At 38.6% G+C, this 20,971-nt stretch overlaps 4 protein-coding genes across 4 annotated transcripts; 2 read left to right on the forward strand and 2 right to left on the reverse strand.

Annotated features, from left to right (window-relative positions):
* Window positions 1-1,660: 1,660 nt before the first annotated feature.
* On the forward strand, window positions 1,661-4,533 carry LOC4328957 (N-(5'-phosphoribosyl)anthranilate isomerase 1, chloroplastic). Its single transcript, XM_015767760.3, has 5 exons — window positions 1,661-2,101; window positions 2,313-2,381; window positions 3,026-3,381; window positions 3,478-3,638; window positions 3,996-4,533. The coding sequence occupies exons 1-5, from the start codon at window positions 2,083-2,085 to the stop codon at window positions 4,225-4,227; spliced, it is 837 nt and encodes a 278-aa protein (XP_015623246.1). The 5' UTR covers window positions 1,661-2,082; the 3' UTR covers window positions 4,228-4,533.
* A 560-nt stretch (window positions 4,534-5,093) lies between these two features.
* Window positions 5,094-9,100, reverse strand: LOC4328958 (U1 small nuclear ribonucleoprotein C-1). Its single transcript, XM_015767319.3, has 5 exons — window positions 8,977-9,100; window positions 8,540-8,582; window positions 7,773-7,814; window positions 7,386-7,656; window positions 5,094-5,776 (listed from the first exon to the last, which is right to left on the reverse strand). The coding sequence occupies exons 1-5, from the start codon at window positions 8,982-8,984 to the stop codon at window positions 5,454-5,456; spliced, it is 687 nt and encodes a 228-aa protein (XP_015622805.1). The 5' UTR covers window positions 8,985-9,100; the 3' UTR covers window positions 5,094-5,453.
* A 150-nt stretch (window positions 9,101-9,250) lies between these two features.
* Window positions 9,251-13,272, forward strand: LOC4328959 (pentatricopeptide repeat-containing protein At3g16010). Its single transcript, XM_015771494.3, has 3 exons — window positions 9,251-9,417; window positions 10,029-12,050; window positions 12,497-13,272. Exons 1-2 carry the CDS (start codon window positions 9,336-9,338, stop codon window positions 11,843-11,845), a joined length of 1,899 nt encoding a protein of 632 aa, XP_015626980.1. The 5' UTR covers window positions 9,251-9,335; the 3' UTR covers window positions 11,846-12,050; window positions 12,497-13,272.
* Window positions 13,273-13,539: 267 nt separating this feature from the next.
* On the reverse strand, window positions 13,540-17,465 carry LOC4328960 (uncharacterized). The gene is made up of 7 exons (XM_015771495.3): window positions 17,238-17,465; window positions 16,140-16,250; window positions 15,936-16,034; window positions 15,735-15,845; window positions 15,341-15,641; window positions 14,908-15,047; window positions 13,540-14,417 (listed from the first exon to the last, which is right to left on the reverse strand). The coding sequence occupies exons 1-7, from the start codon at window positions 17,379-17,381 to the stop codon at window positions 13,866-13,868; spliced, it is 1,458 nt and encodes a 485-aa protein (XP_015626981.1). The 5' UTR covers window positions 17,382-17,465; the 3' UTR covers window positions 13,540-13,865.
* Between the last annotated feature and the right edge of the window lie 3,506 nt (window positions 17,466-20,971).

Genomic DNA, 20,971 nt, shown 5'->3' on the forward strand with positions numbered 1-20,971 from the left:
AAGTTGTTTTATGACTTCTAGACAATTTCTCAACTACTTTTTTTTTGCCCTTGATAAATAAATGATATATTTCTCACAAATAAAGTGATCCGTATTTCCCAATGCAATATAAATAAATGTTTTTTACTTCTTCAAACTGAATTCTTTCATTGCTATCAAAATTTCACTTATCTGCTTTACCACTGTTTCGTCTCTACTAAATTCTCCTTTGCTATTACCATCGGTCAACATTAGTTGACCACCATATTTGCCCACCAAAATACCATCATGCCCTTATGTTACTAAAAATTATAAGAAATTATAGAAATGCGTTTGTGAAGGTTGCATAAAAAAATATGGCATAAATTTTTTTAGTTAGCTTGGAATGTTTCTACATGCAGCTTAAATGAAATTGAAATGGAAAACAGTTTGCTACTCCCAATACTCAAAAGAAATTGAAATATCCATGTGTATAGTTATTCACTGTAAATTATTTTGTGAAATTTTAGTATCTTTAAAGTGAAAAAAATAGTTTAATTAATGTTTTGTGGTATCTGTTAAAATTCTAGTGTTATTTTCTTTTGAAACATTTACTACCGCATAATGGTGCTTTAGAAGCAACCTTAACGGTGAACTAATAATATTGAGCAAACAACGGTGGTGAAACAAAAATGCATACTAACGGAGGAATGGTAAAAGAGAAAAGTGAATATATATATATATATATATATATATATATATATATATATATATATATATATATACTTCATTTTTTACAGCGGAAGAGAGAATACGGTTGCAACGGATGCTGAAAAAAAAAAGGGAAACCAAGTCTGATTTTCTTCTTGTGAAACGGCCCATATTTGACATCACGTGTTATATCATATAACGGCTTATGTATAAAAGTACAAGGCATACTATTTCTTTTGTTCTAAAACAAAGGAGGTATTAACAAACTTATACCAATGAACAACTATATTTTTGGACATAGAACTAAGTAGTACTCTCTCCATCCCAAAATATAATAACTTCTAGCCTTTATAATTTGTCTCAAAATATAATAACTTCTTCACCAGCAGTCTTTTCTTAACCAATCATAACCCTCCACCATTCAATTTTTCTACCTACCCTCACCTCTACTCCAATCGCAACACTCCTCCCATTTAATTCTACCAACTTTCTTAATAACTATGTCCAACTCTAAAAATACTTATATTTTAGAACAGAAGGAGTAAGATGTTTGCTTGAATTTTAGTCACCAGTTTAATTTAACACATATAAATTACTACATCCGTTCTAGAATATAATGAACTTTAGAGTGGAACACGGTTATTAAGAAAATATGTATAATTAAATGAGGAAATGTTATAATTGGATGAGAAGTATAGGTAAATGAGGAAATTGAATGGTGGAGCGTTGTAATTGGTTAGAGAAAAAATATTGGTGAGGAAATTATTACACTTTAAGATAAATTCTAAAATGTTAGTGTTATATTTTGGGACAAACAAAGTAAAAAAAAAGACCATCTCATTATAAACAAGAACACAAATTCGTAACATCTACTTCTAATAAGCACAGTTATGGTCCAGAAAGACTGAAAGAGAGAGAGAGAGAAAAAAGGAAAAAGAATAATCCCCTTTGTGGACAAGATAGATACGAGGTACTATTCAGTTCCAACGATGGATATTCATTGAAGATACATCAAAAGGATTTGGGGTTCTCCCCTTGTCGCCGGACGAATTGAAGCTCGCCGCCGCCGCCGCCCCCGTCCCTGCCTCACCTTCTTCCTACTCCCTCTCTCGCTATTCCGGCGAGGGGAGGGGATCCGCCTCGGCCGCCGCTCGATCCGCACCCGTACCCGCTAACTCCTCCCCACCCCACCAACCGCGACCAAAGAAGGCGACCCGACCCGATATTGGTCATTGGTCTTCCTCCTCCTCCCACCCCCGACCGGCGTCGCCTCGGCCTCGCCGCCGTCCCCTCCACGGAGTTTACGGGTCAATCAGATACTCGGAATTTGGATACAAAGCCAAGCACGTATCAACAACCACTTGCCATTGCCCCACACCCACCTCCTCGCCTGCTTCCCCGTCTTCCCCGGCAATGGCGGCCGCGGCTCAAGGTACTCGTATTTCCCGGTGTCTCAGGCGAGCGCGGATTGAGGCATTGCCCGTCCTTCTGACTGACCCCGATTTTTACGGGGCGCCATTTCTTTCTGTTTCTTTTAGTTCCTATAATCTGAACTCTCTCTCTCTCTCTCTCTCTCTCTCTCTCTCTCTCTCTCTCTCTCTCTCTCTCTCTCTCTCTCTCTCTCTCTCTCTCTCTCTCTGCAGCGACGGTGGCGCCATCAATCTCGTCAGTAGCCAGGCAACCTCAGCGATTCCCTGCACCGAGTACTAGTGGTAAGAATCGCGAATCGGTGCTTCTCCTCCTCCTTTTGTGCATGTTGTAAGTGCTAGAAATGGGTGGGTTGTGCAGTTTTGTTCTTCCCCAAAATTGATAGTACTTGAAAAGGGGGAAATGAACAACACATTTGAGATGTTAAGCCCAGGGTTACACTGTATATTTGCATGATATCTATGATAAGCAATGGGCAAAGGTTGTATCTTGTAATGCTACAGTAACAAACTACCTTGTCGAATTTCAAGTAAACTGTACCATACATGTGTTCTGGGGAAAAAAAAATTTGTGCGCATACTGTTTATTGTGCACAAAAAACAGAAGCCCCTTGTTATTTCCCTTTTAAGTAACTAACAGTCTCTCGACTACATTCTTGGCTCGTATCGAAAATTATATAAGTTGTACCCATCAACTGTACTGTATATCGTGGACAAAATCTTGTGCCATCACTGTGCCCCTTGTTTTTTTCTTAATTAACTAACAATCTCTCAGCTACATTCTCACCTTCCTCGTATGCAGAGATTATATAAGTTGTACTTATTTAACTAATTTGTATATCAAGTATCAACTGCTATAAAATTCTGTAAGGTCAGTACTTTTCATTCACATTATTTAAGATGCTGACAGACTTGGTTTTCTTAATCAGGGAATTCGAAATTTCCTCTATTTAAAACATCATGCTTGGCAATGAGCCATGGCCTTGTATCCAATACTGCTGTGTCTTCACAACCAAATGATGGAGCTGCTAAACTCATCCAGCCTGTAGTCAAAATGTGTGGCATCACATCAGCTAAAGATGCAGAAACGGCTTTGGAGGCCGGAGCTAAACTTATTGGCATGATACTCTGGCCAAACTCCAAGCGTTCTGTTGCGTTAGCAGAAGCAAAAGAAATATCAAGAGTAGCACAGTCTTATGGGGCTGAATCAGTTGGTGTCTTTGTGGATGATGATGAAGAGACCATCTTACGAGTGTCTGATTCATGTGACCTTAATCTAGTGCAGGTTTGATTAAACTATGTTATTTCTGTTGTCATGCACTACTTCAGTTTTTTTTTTTTTTGCGCTGTGCTTATTACTTGCATTATTTCCCCTATGCAGCTTCATGGAGATGAATCTCGTTCATTACTTCATGTGCTATCGAAGAACAATCGCATCATTTATGTTCTAAATGCCAATGACGACGGAAAGCTTATCAACGCTCTTCCTGATGAAAAATATGAGCTTGATTGGTTCTTGGTGGATAGTGCCAAAGGTGGAAGGTCAGATTTTGCTCTTATTGCTTCTTCTATGGGAAGTAGAAAAATTGCTCAAGTGCTGAAATTCTCTGTTTATTCCTTAATATGAGATCATGGGATTTGTAATGAATGCTCAAAAGAGTAAAAGTTGACTCAAATAACCTCTTACATGTTTGTGATATACCAACTTAAACATCAGCACCTTGTAGCACTATCATGTATATGCTAGTAGTTCTTGAGTTCAATATTCTACTTCAGTTCTTTATCTTGCATAATGCATACTTACTAAAAGTTCTTGGAGTACATGCTAATTTACTTGCATATTTCCCTGCTAGAACAAATATATGGCTGACATCTACATCTTGCTCTATATGTTTATAGTGGCAAGGGATTCAACTGGCAGAAGTTTCAGATGCCGTCTGTTCGAAGCAAGAATGGGTGGCTTTTAGCTGGAGGCCTTCACGCTGATAATGTTTGTGATGCCTTTTATGCCCTGAAACCAAATGGAGTGGATGTTAGCAGTGGAATATGTGCTCCTGATGGTATCAGAAAAGATCCCACGAGGATTTCTTCTTTCATGAGAAATGTTAAATCCTTGGGCAGATCACAATGATTATTCTGGTGTTTGGAGGTTAACCTCATTTTGTTTGCTTAATGTGGAGAATGAAGCAGAGTCTCTTCTGAAGCAAGCTGTTCATTTATTCAGCATGGTAGTGGTAAATGCCATTGGGGTTAAAGTCGAAATAGTGACCAAATTTCTGAGGATTTTGCTAGTGATGCAGTAACTAATAAGTGCACTCTCTGTGTCTCAAGTCGAAGGCAAAATAAATTGCAGAGTTGCCATAGTTAGAGTTTGATGTACTATCAATTGTATGTTTTGATCAATGCAATAAGGCTAGAGTAATTTTCACCTTTTCCATTGGGCTTTTCGTTAGTTGCCTATGTAGAATACAACGCGTATGTTTCTTAATATACTCTGGCCGGCATCCTTTTGCCGGCCCGGCAAAAAAAAAAATATACAACGCGTATGCAAGTACACGCAATTACAATAACAGACTTTGCATTATTTGAATTATTTCTCTAGTTTTTCATGCTACTGGAAATTTGGATAGCAACAGAATCCGTTATATTTTCAATTCATCAAACTATAATCAAGTTCCTAGACCAGCCAACAAAGCATAACCATGAGCAGCAAAAACCGCCATGTAGATGTGGTTCGCAAAACTGAAGAGAAAATGCAGGAAAAACTTTCTTCAAGCTCTCACACTTAGTCAGGAGCATGTGTATCCTCTGAAAGAAAGGGTTATCCGAAAGGATTGCTTCATTGGTTGACATTCTGTGTATTCAATGGTATCTGATTAATATCGGATGGAAGTTGGCGATTCATGTCATATGTTTCATAGTAGTAACAGTGTCATCTTGAGGATCCAATAATCTGGAAGTTCGATAACGTTTTCAGACAAATTACACGGTGTGATATTAACCAAAATCTTTTTTTTTTCATACAAATTACACGGGGTAATGTTCACCAAACCGAAGAACAAATCATCACAGAAACTAGTACTACAGAGCCATGCCAAATATTTGAGGAACGATCCCGTTACCAGCTTTGGTAAATGTGTTCTGAAATCAATACTAACTTCAGCAGATTACAAAATTAACGTTACATATCTAAAATACCATCACCAGATGCACAGATACAGTTACAAGAAGCCTTCTTCAACAATCCCTCAAATTAAGTGACAGTTGATCTCATTTAAACGATAGCAGCATCATATTCCAATGGATCAGACTGGGCATACTTCATATGCTTCTTAAATAAAAGCCCAAAGAACACAATCAGTGGTTGCCCTCAGGAGGTTGTGCATAGGAGAAAGGAGCCTGTGGAGGTGCTGCTGGAGGTGGAGCAGAAACCGGAGGTGGAGCACCAGAAGTTGGGCCTGCAGGTTGCGGTGGATTTGTTTGATACATGGCTGGAGGTGCCCCACTGTTGGGGATGGGGGCCCCTGGGGCTCCAGATGTTGGAGGTGGTAGTGTCGGAGGCCTTGGGAGAGGTGCCATCTGCATAGGCATAGAACCAGGTGGCATAGAGCCAGGCGGCATGGAACCAGGTGGGGCGCCTGTTTGTGGCATGGTTGGAACATTTGGAGCACCAGGATAACCTGAGGAGCGTACAGAGAAGTCACATAAATAATATACTCGTTATTTGGTTTGATCAAGTGAAATGGATTAATAAGTGGAAAGAACATCAGTCCATGATTAGCGTGCATTTTCTGTAAGTGTATGCAATGGCAAAATGATAACATTAGCAGTAGCGTTCCTTTGGTAAGTGGTAGCTCATCTTCTGTGGCACTGCGGAATGAATTGAAGTACCATGATAGCACTGGATGTAGAGCTCATCTCACCATCCATCATCCACTATCTGGTTTATACAATTCCATGATGAAATATAATTTACTAAGCTACAGTGAGTCAATTAAGCTATTCTAAAGAAATAAATTAAATAAGAAGAAGCTCATAGTTTAGTTAAGTTGTAAGATAAAAATGATGCCCATATTTTCCAAACCATGTCACCAGATCAGTGAAAGTGGTTTTTATACTCAAGGCCTCTACTTTAATAATAGTTGCACATATTTAAAAGTTGAAGGTCGGCTTTATTTTTGTTAACTAATGTGTTTCAAAACTGCAACTTTGGCCACTTATTGCTATTCTGATTTTTTTTTATCAAACACGATATGCTATGGAAGTACTTTTTGAGACAAATCTACACATGGTACCCCATGACCCAATCTAAATAGCTAAAACAATACTAAATATCAGATGATCAAATGCTTAGACTAAGAAAAAATACTTTTTTTTGGATAAACTGTCTATATTTCAAGACCTTAAAAAATGAGTACAGAAAGGTTTGCATTTATCTATAAACTATGATTGGCGGTTAAAACTCAATAAGAGCTCCCTTAGTGTAACTTGGAGGATCAGAAATTTTATTTTGATTAAGAAAGTATTCCTTGAGAGTATCCAAGTCAGTTTTACTATGGTCAAAATCATCAAGTCATATAATTATGGTCTAACATGTGGAAGGCATATGGTTTTGTTCTTAATCTATACTCCTTTTAAAGAAGGCAATGCTGCTGCAGGTGATCGAATTCCCACGTCATTTCCCCTACACTACAGATGTTACAAATCACACTATGAAGTTCTTCAATAGTACACAATAGACCTTTCACACATTGTTGTTTTTGTATTTGGCCTTCAAAAATACAAATTTAATACAGAAAAGTTACAAGATGACTTGAACTGTCAAATATATGTGGTATACATGTTAATGGTAAATACTGTCAAGTGATCTTTCCAATAAGATTGTGATGGGTGTCTTCATTGCAAAATTGAAGTCACATTCTTTCGTATTGAACAACAGCCTATTAAGACATGTATGCTTCATTCTTGTCCATGTGATACATTAACCCAAATAATGTAGTGAACATAGCCTGAACATACTGAGCACCCAGAATGAAGCTATGGAAGAGTTTGTTATCATTATTGCTCCACTTAAATATGTATCGCATTCCTTGTTGAAATCCAATTGGTAGTTTTTTAGCTCCAATGGAAGGAATGAACTATATAAGCTATCAAGATCAGGAAAGTACACACCACAGAAAAAAAAAATTCGCCGGGTCACACCACAGAAATTATATGCCATATAATTTGAATGAGAACTTGGTTAATGATACTGTAATTATGAGCAACAACGAAAATGAGTTCTGTTACCTGGAATACCAGGAGCTGGCAAAATAGGAGGCCTAACGCCTGGCATCAAAGGTGCACCAGGTACTTGAGGAACACCAAGTGGCATGCCAGGTGTTGGCAGAATTGGAAGACGAGGACGAGGCACACCTCCTGGAAATGAGAGAAGATGTTGATTGAAAGGAGCACCAACTTGGAAAGCTGCAGCTTGTCCAAGATGTTCTTTAATTCTTTGATCAATCAAGCTTTGAGTTTGCTGCTCCTCAAATTGTTGATAGTAGGTTCGAACATTTGCCTAGAAATGTTCACATGAAAAGAAAAAGGTCATAACATCTACGCAGATGAATGAGAAAAAAATAGACACCAATTACAAACTGGAATTATTAAGATGAAGAGAATTAAGATAGATACCTTATGTTTGTACCCAGCATTGTGCTGTTTACGGACAGATGGCTGCAGCATTTTTTTTAGAATAAGTTAACAGACATATCAACTATACAAAAAAACTATATATCTAGAACAGAATGCACCACAGAGGCACATATAATTACAAAAGAATTGGATAATCGTCATGGGATTTATAGAGCTTTCAACACTAATCACATACAATTCATGGTATTTGACAGTCTCAAAAGCAACAAAATGATCTATTGAAATTTACAGAAGCAATAAGTTGAAAGTTCGTAAATATTTCACTGCATTGAAGCATTTTTATCTTAAAAATGATGTTATGTAGTTTGCATATATCTCACTGCACATTGCATATACGTAAATAAGTGGCCACCGAGTGCTTAATTGTGTGTTTATTTAGGCTAAGCAATCCAGGGTAAACTAATATCCAGTTACACATTAATTATATGAAGACAACATTAGTTACAGCTATTCACATGTACTTGGCACAAAATTGATTGAATGGCCATGATGGTATTCAGTGGCACAGGAATATCTTCAGAAACAGGCATGAATATACTGTAACATCCTCCCAGTAAAAAAGAACATGTACTGTTGACAGGGAACTGATCTTTAACCACTTCAGCAACAGCATTATACTTGGTAACGCCAATCATGCTATGATTATTTTACTGGGCATAATACTATAGAAACCTAAAATCAAATTAAAGAACTGGCTATCTATAGCAGTGCAAAGTGGAGGGGGAGGGGGAGGAGGAGAAACTCACAGAGTCATGGGTCAGGTAGGTGTCGCAGTAGTCGCAATAGTACCTGCAAAAAGAAAAAGTTAAAACGAGTAAGAGATAGAACAATTAAAACAAGAATAAACACGTTGAAACGGAGCGCCGAGGATGGCAGCAACAAGTAGCAGCAGCGCAAAGGCTCCCCGCAGTGGGCAAAAAACGGCAGCTCTCTCCTCGACTTCTCTACCGCAAATCCCCAAACCCAACCATACACAATACGCAATCCACCAACGCGATGTACGACCTAACCACAAGATTCACGGCGTTCTAAGCTAGGGTCTCGAACCCGAAGGCTCAAACATCGAGCTACGTATACTATCTAGGGTTCGAAACAACAGCCTTCCCACCCACCGCCCCCCACCCCCCATGTTACCTTCCGCTGCGCCCCCAACAGGAGGAGGGACAGAGACACGGATACTCACCGAGGCATCGCGGCGGATGATCTCGTCGGCGACGGCGACGGCGACGGCGACGAGAGCGGTAGGGATCCCTGCCGCGAGCGGAATCGGAGCAGACGACCGCGGCAATGGTGGGGGGGAATTTCGCGATTCGCTCTAGCTCGATTCGCCCTAAAACCCTCGCGAATTCCAGAGCATTTCGTGGGCCGGGCCGGTCACTGACATTGTGAGCCCTGTCCATTTTAGGCCCACGCGGCCCGAGAGGAGAGTCATAGGAGGAGTCCGAGTTGGGCCCACCGTCAGTGTGAAGCCCTTCGACGCTTCACTCCCCTTTCGTCCTCGTCGTCGCCGTCCGCCGCCGCCGCCGCCGCCGGTGGCCGGGGATGGCGAGCCGCGCGCCGTGCCTCCTCGCTGCTCGGGGCATCGCCTCGTCGCCTCACCTCGCCCGGAGGTTAAAGCAAACAGGTGATGCGTGGGGTGGGGTGAATTTTTTCTTATCATTATTATTTTTTTTGTTCTCTTTCAAATTCAAGAATGATGCCGTCTCTCTCCTAAGATTACGTTGTGAGCGCGGTGGTAACCTGTCGATGTGAGTATGTAGCTCCTGGTGGTTGATTTAGATTTTGAATGGTGTATTAAGGGGATGGGTTGATTTGGATGTGGTTCGGTTAGTGGTAATGGTGAAGAGCGTGTGAATTATACTAGCGAGATCGTATTGTGAGCTTCTTTTGTTTTGGATGCAACTTATTTTGGATTCCGGGATTGCTATCTGTTAACTGCGAAGAACCTAGAGGTTCAAATCAGCTTTGGATGGTCTGTTGAGTGAAAAAGAATTCTTCACTGATGTTGTTTAATCATGAAATGGGAATGCTTGATTATTTGAATGGTTAAGTCAATTTCATTTTCTAGCAGTAGTACCAGTACCAGAATACATGAGTTCCTTCAAAATTTGTTCTGAAGTGAATTGTGCCCCGCACTGTTTTTGATCCTGTATGTAACACTATCTGAAACGCCATGCTCAAGCTAATTGCGTTCTTCTTCTTTTGTTTAAACAATTTTGACTTGTTGGAATGCAGAAAATGAGATTGTTCAAATGTTCCGAACCCCATCTCCTCGGAACGAGGATGCGGTAGCAGCTCTTTCGCCAAGGTACACAAATTCCGTTCGTGTGTTGGATGAGAGATTCATTAGGATCCTGAAAATATTCAAGTGGGGCCCCGATGCTGAGAGGGCATTGGAGGTACTCATGCTGAGAGTTGATCACTGGTTGGTACGAGAGGTTATGAAAACAGATGTTGGGGTCAATGTGAAGATGCAGTTTTTTAGATGGGCTGCAAAGAAAAGGAATTATCAACATGACACATCCACTTACATGGCCTTGATACATTGTTTAGAGCTAGTGGAGCAGTATGGTGAAATGTGGAAGATGATCCAAGAAATGGTACGGAGTCCTATTTGTGTTGTCACCCCAATGGAGCTTTCACAGGTAATTCGGATGCTGGGGAATGCCAAGATGATTGGCAAGGCAATTACAATCTTTTACCAAATCAAGGCACGGAAGTGTCAACCAACTGCTCAGGCATATAATAGCATGATAATCATGTTAATTCATGAGGGGCAATATGAGAAAGTGCATGAACTTTACAACGAGATGAGCAATGAAGGCCATTGCCACCCAGACACTGTGACTTATAGTGCACTCATTTCTGCTTTCTGCAAACTCGGTCGCCAGGATTCAGCAATTCGTCTGTTGAATGAGATGAAGGAGAATGGAATGCAGCCAACTGCTAAGATATATACCATGATAATATCTTTGTTCTTCAAACTGGACAATGTTCATGGAGCATTGAGTTTGTTCGAAGAGATGAGGTACATGTACTGCCGACCTGATGTGTTTACTTACACCGAGTTAATCAGGGGCCTTGGTAAAGCTGGGAGAATTGATGAAGCATATCACTTCTACCATGAAATGCAACGAGAAGACTGCAAGCCAGACACAGTTGTCATGAATAATATGATAAATTTCTTAGGCAAGGCTGGTCGTTTGGATGATGGTTTGAAGTTATTTGAGGAGATGGGAGTGTCACACTGTATTCCAAATGTGGTGACGTACAATACTATAATAAAAGCACTTTTTGAATCAAAATCCCGTGTTTCCGAGGTTTTCTCATGGTTTGAGAGAATGAAGGGAAGTGGGATCTCCCCTAGTCCATTCACGTACTCCATTCTGATTGATGGATTCTGCAAAACCAACCGGATAGAAAAGGCCATGATGCTACTAGAGGAGATGGATGAGAAGGGCTTCCCTCCATGTCCAGCAGCATATTGCAGTTTGATTGATGCTCTTGGAAAGGCTAAACGTTACGATCTTGCATGTGAGCTTTTCCAGGAACTAAAAGAAAATTGTGGTTCCTCAAGTGCTCGAGTGTATGCAGTGATGATAAAACACTTGGGGAAGGCTGGCCGTCTGGATGATGCTATAAATCTTTTTGATGAGATGAGCAAACTTGGTTGCACTCCTAATGTTTATGCATACAATGCTCTCATGTCTGGATTAGCGAGAGCATGCATGCTCGATGAAGCTCTTACTACAATGAGAAAAATGCAAGAGCATGGATGTCTTCCTGATATTAACTCATACAATATCATCTTGAATGGACTGGCCAAAACCGGGGGGCCTCATCGTGCAATGGAGATGCTTACTAACATGAAAAATTCTACAATAAAACCAGATGCTGTATCATATAATACTGTTCTTAGTGCGTTGAGCCATGCTGGCATGTTTGAGGAGGCAGCTGAGCTGATGAAAGAGATGAATGCATTGGGATTTGAGTATGATCTTATTACATATTCATCTATACTTGAGGCAATTGGAAAGGTTGATCAAGAATAAACTGAAAAATTCACTGAAGAACTGGATTCTTTGCTTTTGTTCATGTTCACAAGAAAAAATCTTGATCCAAGGCTTCTTTTGCATCACAAGTTTTACTCTAGAATTTCTTCTGGCTGATATACATCAAAAGTTATGCCTCCTTGTCTCCTTGAGTGCAAATCTGGCAAACCATTATTGGAGAAATCTTAGAAGACAGACTTAGAAGGTGTGTATTTCATTATTTTGAGTATCTTGCCCTTGATTTCCTATAGTCAGCTTGTTTACTCATTTATAATGTGAATGATTCCATTATTGTGTAATGGTGCAAAGAATATTAGAGTTTTCGCTGAAAGTTCCAAACATTTAGGTGTAAGGTTAACTAGTGTATATTGAGAGTTGTTTCTTCAGCAACCACTGTTGGAACATCGATGTGTATCATTTACCAAGTTATGGTCGTTTCTTTTGGACATTCTGGGTATTTTTAAGCTGTAACACAATGCAAAATATAAGGATTCAGAACCAAAGGATGAGTAGTTGCGCCGTTATCATTTATGTACACCCCGGTTTAGCGAGCTTATAGGATCCCCAATATACTGTTTATTATAGATCTGGTAGGTTGACAACCTTTTAATAGTAGTTCTGACCTTATTAACACATTCTTATCTTTTATAGGAACTTACTCAATTTTGGACAGTAGTAAGCTTACCAAATCGGCAATCTGGCACTACCAATCCAAGAGCAACTGTGCGGAACATTCTCAGTCCAAGTGTCCAGATGGGGCTTTACATATGGATGGCCATTGCTTCACAATGACGGACCTAGGAATTTTCTAGAGCTTGTGCAGAAGCATGCGAAAGCAATCTACAGTGGAGCTATCCACCGGTGGTGAGCCTCGCACAGCCTTGGATCCACCCTGTGCTTCATGGCAAAGTACTTCTCGCTTATAAAACTGTCATATAATTTTGGAAGTTCAAACATTATAACAGCATCGAAGCTTGTTTTTCTGAGGACCAAAGTCAAGAATCCAGATGTGGTGGACATGTGCTCCATATATGTTGTTCTACCTTGGTCTCGAAATATAAGAGAACCAGATACTTCTTCAAAATCCCTTATATTTTGGATAGAGGTAATAAAAATTATGTATAGTGGAGATCTGAGATCCTCAAGAGTTAAGGTTCTTGTCATGTTGTATGATCTGTTTCTCGCTGGCCCCCTGTCTGTGCTCTTTTGTCATTCTATAGAAAGATATCATTCTTGTGAATGCTGTCGCTGTTGCACCTATAGCTCAACTGTACATGATAAGGGCATCATGTGTAAACTATGATCTTTTTTATAAAAGGTGAACTGAATGTCATCACATGCAAATGTTTATGTATCTTTCTCAAAACATGATACTAGCTGGATCAGCTATTTGAATATGAAAGTAACGTGATAGACTTCCTGAGGAAGTAAATGTGATTCTTCTCGTCATTTGTATGTGATTTTATTCCCCTGATATTGTTCTTGTCAAGGGTATTTAAGTCCGTCTTTTATCTTTGGTATCACACAGCTTTCGGTTGGTTTCTCATGTAATTTATATCTGTTGACGTTCAATCCATATTTACAGTATTAATCTGAATCATGTTACTATATATTTTCATTTTTCTGATGTAAAAGTTGCTGTGTCAGCTTCTCTTCGCTGAATGGGAAATGAATCACCACTTGATAGGAAGACATTAGGATAACTTGCGTGTATTACCTGGACAAGGACAAGACTTTCATCACCTCTAAAAGATGCTTCGTAATGCAAGAAATGTATTTACAAAGGCTTATATACCTCAATGGGAATAATAAAGAACTACATGCGTATTAGTGCTATTGTAGAAGGGCATAAATCTTACCTACCAATGTGAATAGATACAACAGAAAGAATAGCCAGCAAAAAAATTGGACCAAATCACACTATTTGATTCCATCAAAATCCTTGAACCTGACTGAAACTTTGTCTGATGTCGATGAGCTTCCAATTATAACCAAAAATTTGTCTCCAAATTGGTTGGTGTCACTGCAACTGCCGCTGTTTGGAGATCTGCTTAAGGCCAGCTTCCAGGTCTTCCAATGTGATTGTGATCATAGTATTCGCATCGTCGCAGTTGAAATCAAGACGTAGATCTAGATTCTCACGGGCATTGATGAGCAGCGTGTCTACAAGGCCACCATTCATCTGTTTACGCCGCTGTTCAGTTGTCTCCCTGGCAATCAGCTCTCCAACGACCTCGATGCTGCAGCTTGGGTCCAGCTTGAACCCATACAGCAAACTGCTCTCAGTTGGGTTATTCATCTTCAGATGTAAGATCTCTGCTAATTCTGTTGTGGTGAAATCGTCAAAATAAAAGAACTTTGTGACCCTCCTACAGAAGCCGTCGTTGGAGGCGATGACGCGCTTCATTGGCTCACAGTATCCAGCAAATATCACAACTATCTTGCCATTGTCCATTACAGACATTATCTCCTCCAAGGCCTCCACACCGTAATCCTTATCATCAGATTTTTGCATCGGTATCAACCTGTAAGCTTCATCCACAAACAGAATTCCACCCTCAGCATCCTGTATCTGTAGAATGTATACACATTATGATGTATAAGTTAATTAAGTAGAGCAATGACAAATTTAATCATAATAACTCCAAAGTCAAATCTACCCATGTATTTATCCAATGTCCCTAAAACCTACTCCCTCCGTCCCAAAATATAGCAACCTAGGACCGGATTAGACACAATCTAGTACTACGAATCTGGACAAAGTTACTATATTTTGGGATGGAGGGAGTATTTATTTCCAGATTTAACAATTTTTTTTCTTTTCCACTTTATCTCAAATTGATAATTGAGAAACCAAGTCTTCTGACAAAAGCAAGTATTTGCAAAACATAAGAATCCAAATACTAAGGACCAGTGTAAGAAATAAGTAATAGTTTGCATAACTAGTAATAACAGATAAATAGTTGGAGCTTTAATACTCCGATTTCCATTTTTAAGGATAGAGTTTGTATAGTCACACGGGAACAAAATTCAGAACTCAATTGAACAGAGAACATAGCTACCTTTCGCCTAGTTTTTGGTCCAGTGTGCCCCACAAATTCTCCAACAAGATCAGTTCGCTGTACTTCAGTAACTTTGTCGGTAGGGAGAACCCCAACCATATGAAGAAGCTTTCCAAGAATCCGAGCAACCATTGTTTTACCTACATTAGAGGTTGCAATATTATATAGCTGGCTTTAGCACCTAAACTACAAACACTTGAATGATTTGTATGGCCTTGTTTATTGTTTTAAAACTTGTTTACCCAAGCTTTGGGAGAAATGCTTTCAGCATGCATCAAAGCAAGAATCACATGCAAGAAGTTCACCAAGCATACATATTTCTTAATTGTACTGTTCCAATAAAATTCATCGGTGCACAAAATAGTAATTATGACCGTAATACCATGATGATAAATCATGCTTTTGATTATCAAACTGAACATAATTGTGGTACCTGTTCCTGGATTGCCAAGAAATGCCATATGGGGAGCCCTTCTGCTAGCAATCCCTAAGCCCATAGCTCGTCGTTTCTCATCAAAAAGCATTCCCCTGGCCCATCTACGCAATTGCATTTTGAGGTCCTGTAATCCTACAATTTGTGATATTGCTTCTTCAAACTCCGCCATTGCTTTTCCTTCACGGCATGACATGAGGGCTTTCCGTTTTCTTTGCTCTTCCATATGGCGAGTGAGGAGTTTCTGCAGCTTCTCATTACCAGCTCCTCCAGGAATATGATTCGAAGGGATTTTGCCTTCCTGGTGGGGCAATGTGTGATGAGAACAAGATTCAGTACACTAAAGTTGTTGTAAAGAAAGCAATTTACCACAATAAGAATCAAGTGTCTATACATCGTCTTTTGCATAGCAATCCGCATTGTAGCTTAGCAACACGCTTACGGTGCTACAATCTCCAGATTGAAGTGCATGCCAGACAGCTAAATGCAATGGTGCCATGCCATTCTGCAACAATGAGTTAAAACAGATTAAATATGAATACCCACAAATAATACGGGATAGAAAGAAAAGTAATACTAGATAGACAGATCCTACATTTGCTTTGGCTTCTATATGTGCACCACGTTCAAGTAGCAATTTTGCTGATTCACAAGAACTGTTTTTCACAGCCATGTGCAGGGGTGTCTCTCCATACTGCAGAACAACAGAAGCAGTAATTTATATCTTAAGCTCAGAGCATACAATTAGTGTCGCAGAGGTGCCAATAAGGCTGCAACAAATGCCAGATACTTCAATTACCATGTTCTTTGCTTCCAGCTCAACTTTATCCGTGCCTTGGAAATCAAGCAAGAATTTGACTATGCCAGTGTTATTGTAGCCAGCTGCGACATGAAGCGGTGTTTGGGACATCTGCATGGTACATTGTCAAAGAGAAGGTAAGGAACACAATATTATGCAGTACTTCACAATATTATGCATAGCAATTATGCACTACAAAATTCTAGTCAGAAAACAAAAAAAAATTAAGGCCTCAGTTGTTTAGAAACTAATCAAATTCATCATCGTGCAATTCAGGTCTAGCCTTCATGTTATCTCTGGCAGGAATTTGGTGTGTTGTGAACTGAGATATACGCAATATCCTTTTACTGATCTATTTGCAAATTGTGCGCAAATCAAGATTGCAGTGGCAGCAACATTACAAGATATCCAAATCTTATCAGTTCACCAAACATAAACGTCTAAATCATCTCGAAATGCAGAGTTACAAAGTGTATAAGAAAGCGACCAATCTGAGAGAAGTCGCAAACCATTTCAAAGAGGAATTAGAGAAACCTACAATTGCATAAAACTAAATTCCACCGAAAGAAAAATTGACAGTTTGAAAACCATTGCTGCAATAGTCTGAAATTCCACCTAAAGAAGAACCGACGTCGGAATTAAACGAATCTAGAGGAAATTTTGAAAACTCTTGGCGAGAAAAGAAACTTGCATCCATATCACAAACCGAGAAAGAAACATCAGAGCAAGCAGGAGGATGGGGAGAAAAAATATTCCCCCAAAGAAAGCACCACCTCAGCATCCTAAATAAGGAACGAAATGGGGGAAACCGCCAACATGGGGATAAAAATCCAAGAACCAATAAAAATCCAAGAACCAAAGCTCATGGAAACCAAGAAGCAAGCACAAAATCCGATCAAACCAACATTTTTTCTTCACAACGAAAGAGACCCCATCTCTTGCGAATCTCGAATGCTCACTCCAGTCCACTCCACACTGCAAGGAGTGTCAAACGAAACCGCGCAAGAAGCAAGCAAAAGATCGGAATTTCTTTAAAAAAAACTAAATTAAATGAACAAGAAGCAAAAGGGGGGGGGGGAGCAAGGCGCGGGCACGCACGACGGGGTTCCGGTCGTTGATGAGGGCGGGATTCTCCTGCAGCTTCCTCTGGACGCCGGCGAGGTCGCCGGCGCGGGCGAGGCCGTGGATGGTCTCCGCCTTCGCCGGCCTCGGCCGCCCGTTCTGGCTCCCCGGCACCGGCATCTCCTCCCTCTCCTGCTCCCCTCCCTGTGATAGTGTGTGCGCGCTCGCTCGAGCAGCTTGCGCGTGTGAAAAGGAGGAGGAGACGAGGAAGAAAGGGAGGCGACGGGGGGCGAGCCGACGGGTACCAAATCCCTCCTGCTGTGCTGTGCGCTTTAAAAATTGGATTTTTTTTTTTGTTTCTGGATTTGTTCTTGTTTTGGTTTAATTTTAGTTTGTTTCTTTGGAGCTTTATTTTTGGCATCTATCCCGGGGTTTTCTGGCTTTGTTCGTTGTGAAAAAAAAATGAACATTTTTTCTCGTTTTCTTTCCCTGCTTATCGCATGCAAAAACCAATGATTGACACTAATTACACCATGATTTGGTAATGTGGTGCTATAGTAAACATTTGTTAATGATGGATTAATTAGGTTTAATAGATTCGTCTCGCAGTTTACAGATGGAATCTGTAATTTGTTTTGTTATTAGTCTACGTTTAATACTTCAAATGTGTGTCTATATACGTCAAAAAAATTTACTTTCAGGATTATGGATACCACATAACTAATATTAGTTGACTAAATCTTGGCAGGACCCACCACATACCATGTCTTATACGGAAACAACCTTCAGATATAGGAGAAGTTCCGTATGAGGAAGAATGAATAGAGTTCTACATGGAAACGACGAGGACTACGGTCGTAGTGCAGAGAGTATTGTTGATCCTTTGTACTTCCTCCGCCCCCTAATATCAAGGATTTTGACATTTTGCTTTCACTGTTTGACCACTTGTCTTATTCAAAAAATTTATGCGAATATAAAAAACGAAAAGTTATGCTTAAAGTACTTTGGATAGTAAAGTAAGTCAAAAAAATAGATAATAATTCCAAAAAATTTTAAATAAGACGAATGGTCAAATAGTGTAAGCAAAATATCAAAATCTCTTATATTAGGGGATGGAGGGAGTAACATTTTAGGTGGCGTTTCTCCCGATGAAGATGAAGATTAAGTTTTTTTACGTAAAACGATGTTGTATTAACGTATGATTGATTATTTTTAACTATTGCAAACTTGAAAAATAGATTAATATGATATTTTAGAGCAACTTTCATATAGAAAGTTTTTGCACAAAAGTCACCATTTAGCAGTTTGAAAAGCGTGCCACGAAAATCTTAATCTTCATCCAACTCTTGTTGGAGAAAAGAACGGGACCTTGAAAGCACAAGAATATAACGAAAATACAGAAAATCATGGAACATGAAGAAAATGATGTTTTAAATGGCACGTTGAAAAAAAAAGTGAATATGAAGAAATAGGAAAAATGAAAAAACACGTTTTGATTTCCACAAAATTCCTATGGAATAGATTGTTCCGTATGCTTTCAGGTATCTTTCATGAGCTAATCATTTGTTTCAAAAGGACTTGATATTCATTTTATCCATATGATTTAAATCATAATTTACTTTTCTTTGTTCATAAGGGGAAAAATAATCAAGTGATTCTTAAACACTCCAATTTTTTTATTTGATGTACTAAAATAGTATCATCCTTCCAGTTTTATCGAATTCAATCATTTATCAAGAGTGCACAAAAAGACTATGTAGCATTACATGAACGAGTAAATGTGCCACAAAAGGGCAACAAACCAAACAAAAAGGAAAGGGGAAAGGAGAAAAACATAGAAAATTAATTATAAAAATTGTTTTTTAGCGCATCTGCTTACCCAACATATTTTTTGGATGAATGTTTTTGTAACAAAGATTTTCGAATGAAAATTTTCATATGAAAGTTTTCCTGATGAAAGTCTTCAGAAGTTATCGAAAAGACTTTTGATAGAAGTTAATAGTGCAGTCCTTCCAATTTTATCAAATTCAACCATTTATCAAGAGCACACAAAAGGACTAAGTAAGAGACGAGTAAATGTGCCACAAAAGGGCAACAAACCAAACAAAAAGGAAAGGGAAAAGGAGAAAAAAAAGAAAATTAATTATAAAAATTCCTTTTGTTTTTTGGATGAATGTTTTCGTAACAAAGATTTTCGAATGAAAATTTTCATATGAAAGTTTTCCGGATGGAAGTCTTCGGAAGCTATCGAAAAGACTTTTGATAGAAGTTAATAGTGTAGCTACATTTAAAAGTTTTCCACCTAAATACTTACAATAGTTTTTTAGTAGTCCTAATTTAGAATTACTTGTACAAAAATATAGTTTTAACTTTTATCCGATATAATTAAGAATTTGTTTATTGTAAATGGGTTATATCCAATGTGTTTTATTTGATAACAATATATTTGAGGCCATCAACCTAGCTTGCTGACAGACTCTTATTCCAGAGATGGACGACATGATTTGTGTGACATACTTGCATCAAGAAGAGGACTAATCGATCTTACTTTGCATCTATGATTTGAAGAAGCCAAGCATTTGATTTCTTAGCAAAAGAACCATTGTTACAGAGCACCTCACACGTTTACGTCGATATGCTAAAAGAAAATTATATTATGTTGGTAACATAGGATCATTTTGTAGTTATGCCATATAAAAATATTGTTAGTGTAAAAACTTATTCAAATAACTTATCTAACTACCAAATTTGGTATAGTTGAACTAAAAGCTAAATATTGAAGGCGTGAGGAAAAACTTACATGAAACTAAACACCTGTATGTTACTAATAGTATTTCTATTTTGAGTCTGATTAAGATACAAATTTCGTTTTTTTAAGTTGTCAATTGGTGTGTTTCGTGCGAAAACATTCTTCCGTACAAGTTAATATTAAATCTATTTTCGAAGTTTGAAATAATTAAAACTTAATTAATTATGTGCTAATGAATATTTCGTTTTGCGTGTCTGTACTCGAGACATCTATAGCTTCTCCCAATTATTTGTATTTTGTAAACGCAATAATACAATGCAATTTGTTATTCTTCCGAGTCTGATTTAGGGCTTGTTCATTTTATAGCCATTTTCAATCTTTCCAAAATTTGGTATTGCCAAAATCTTAGCAAGTTAGCAACATTACTAAGTTTTGGTAGGATAGGTTAAATATATTATTGTCAATTCTCTAAGTATGACAAATATTTGATAATAAACTAAATATTATCATGCATTTGTTAATTTTATCAAATAATGGTATGGTTTAAAATATCATAAATCTGAACGTGCCCTTAAAAGTAATCAGTTTTTCAAGGACAAAATCACATATCAAAACCTCTAGTACTAGTACCAAACAAGACCAGCACAATAATGTAATTGTACAGCCAGCATAATTTAGCTTGAGGATAGCGTAGATCTACGCATAAGATTGGATTAATTTTGGGCTAGCATAGCTACATTGAGGCAATGTTTCTTTCAGTTTAGGATTATTATAATCTAAATTATTGAGTCAGATTACTATAAGCTATAAGCTAGATTGTTATAATCTATAGTAGAATAAGCGGTTAGTTGTTTCTTTTCTAGATTATTAGATCCTAGATTATTGGATTTGCAAGTCTACAATGGGAGTGGGGTGGCATGGTGGGTAATTTTTACCCAATAATCTGAAAAAAGCCAATAAGCTACTTCAATAAGTTGTCTGTTATTTTTTAGCTTACTACTAATAATCTAAATTATAATAA

Source organism: Oryza sativa, chromosome 2 (assembly GCF_034140825.1).
Source record: "Oryza sativa Japonica Group chromosome 2, ASM3414082v1".
In the NCBI taxonomy this organism is placed as follows: Eukaryota; Viridiplantae; Streptophyta; class Magnoliopsida; order Poales; family Poaceae; genus Oryza; species Oryza sativa.

Excerpts from the sequence above, each read along its gene's own strand:
- LOC4328957 (XM_015767760.3), top strand. Across the intron at positions 2,382-3,025 it reads CCCTGCACCGAGTACTAGTG|GGAATTCGAAATTTCCTCTA; the intron begins GTAAGAATCGCG and ends TTTCTTAATCAG. Across the intron at positions 3,382-3,477 it reads GTGACCTTAATCTAGTGCAG|CTTCATGGAGATGAATCTCG; the intron begins GTTTGATTAAAC and ends TCCCCTATGCAG.
- LOC4328958 (XM_015767319.3), bottom strand. Across the intron at positions 7,815-8,539 it reads CCTACCTGACCCATGACTCT|CCATCTGTCCGTAAACAGCA; the intron begins GTGAGTTTCTCC and ends AAAATGCTGCAG. Across the intron at positions 7,657-7,772 it reads ATGCTGGGTACAAACATAAG|GCAAATGTTCGAACCTACTA; the intron begins GTATCTATCTTA and ends GAACATTTCTAG.
- LOC4328959 (XM_015771494.3), top strand. The coding sequence starts at position 9,336 with ATGGCGAGCCGCGCGCCGTGCCTCCTCGCTGCTCGGGGCATCGCCTCG. Across the intron at positions 9,418-10,028 it reads CCGGAGGTTAAAGCAAACAG|AAAATGAGATTGTTCAAATG; the intron begins GTGATGCGTGGG and ends GTTGGAATGCAG.
- LOC4328960 (XM_015771495.3), bottom strand. The coding sequence starts at position 17,381 with ATGCCGGTGCCGGGGAGCCAGAACGGGCGGCCGAGGCCGGCGAAGGCG. Across the intron at positions 16,251-17,237 it reads TCAACGACCGGAACCCCGTC|ATGTCCCAAACACCGCTTCA; the intron begins GTGCGTGCCCGC and ends TGTACCATGCAG. Across the intron at positions 15,642-15,734 it reads ATTGCTATGCAAAAGACGAT|GAAGGCAAAATCCCTTCGAA; the intron begins GTATAGACACTT and ends TTGCCCCACCAG.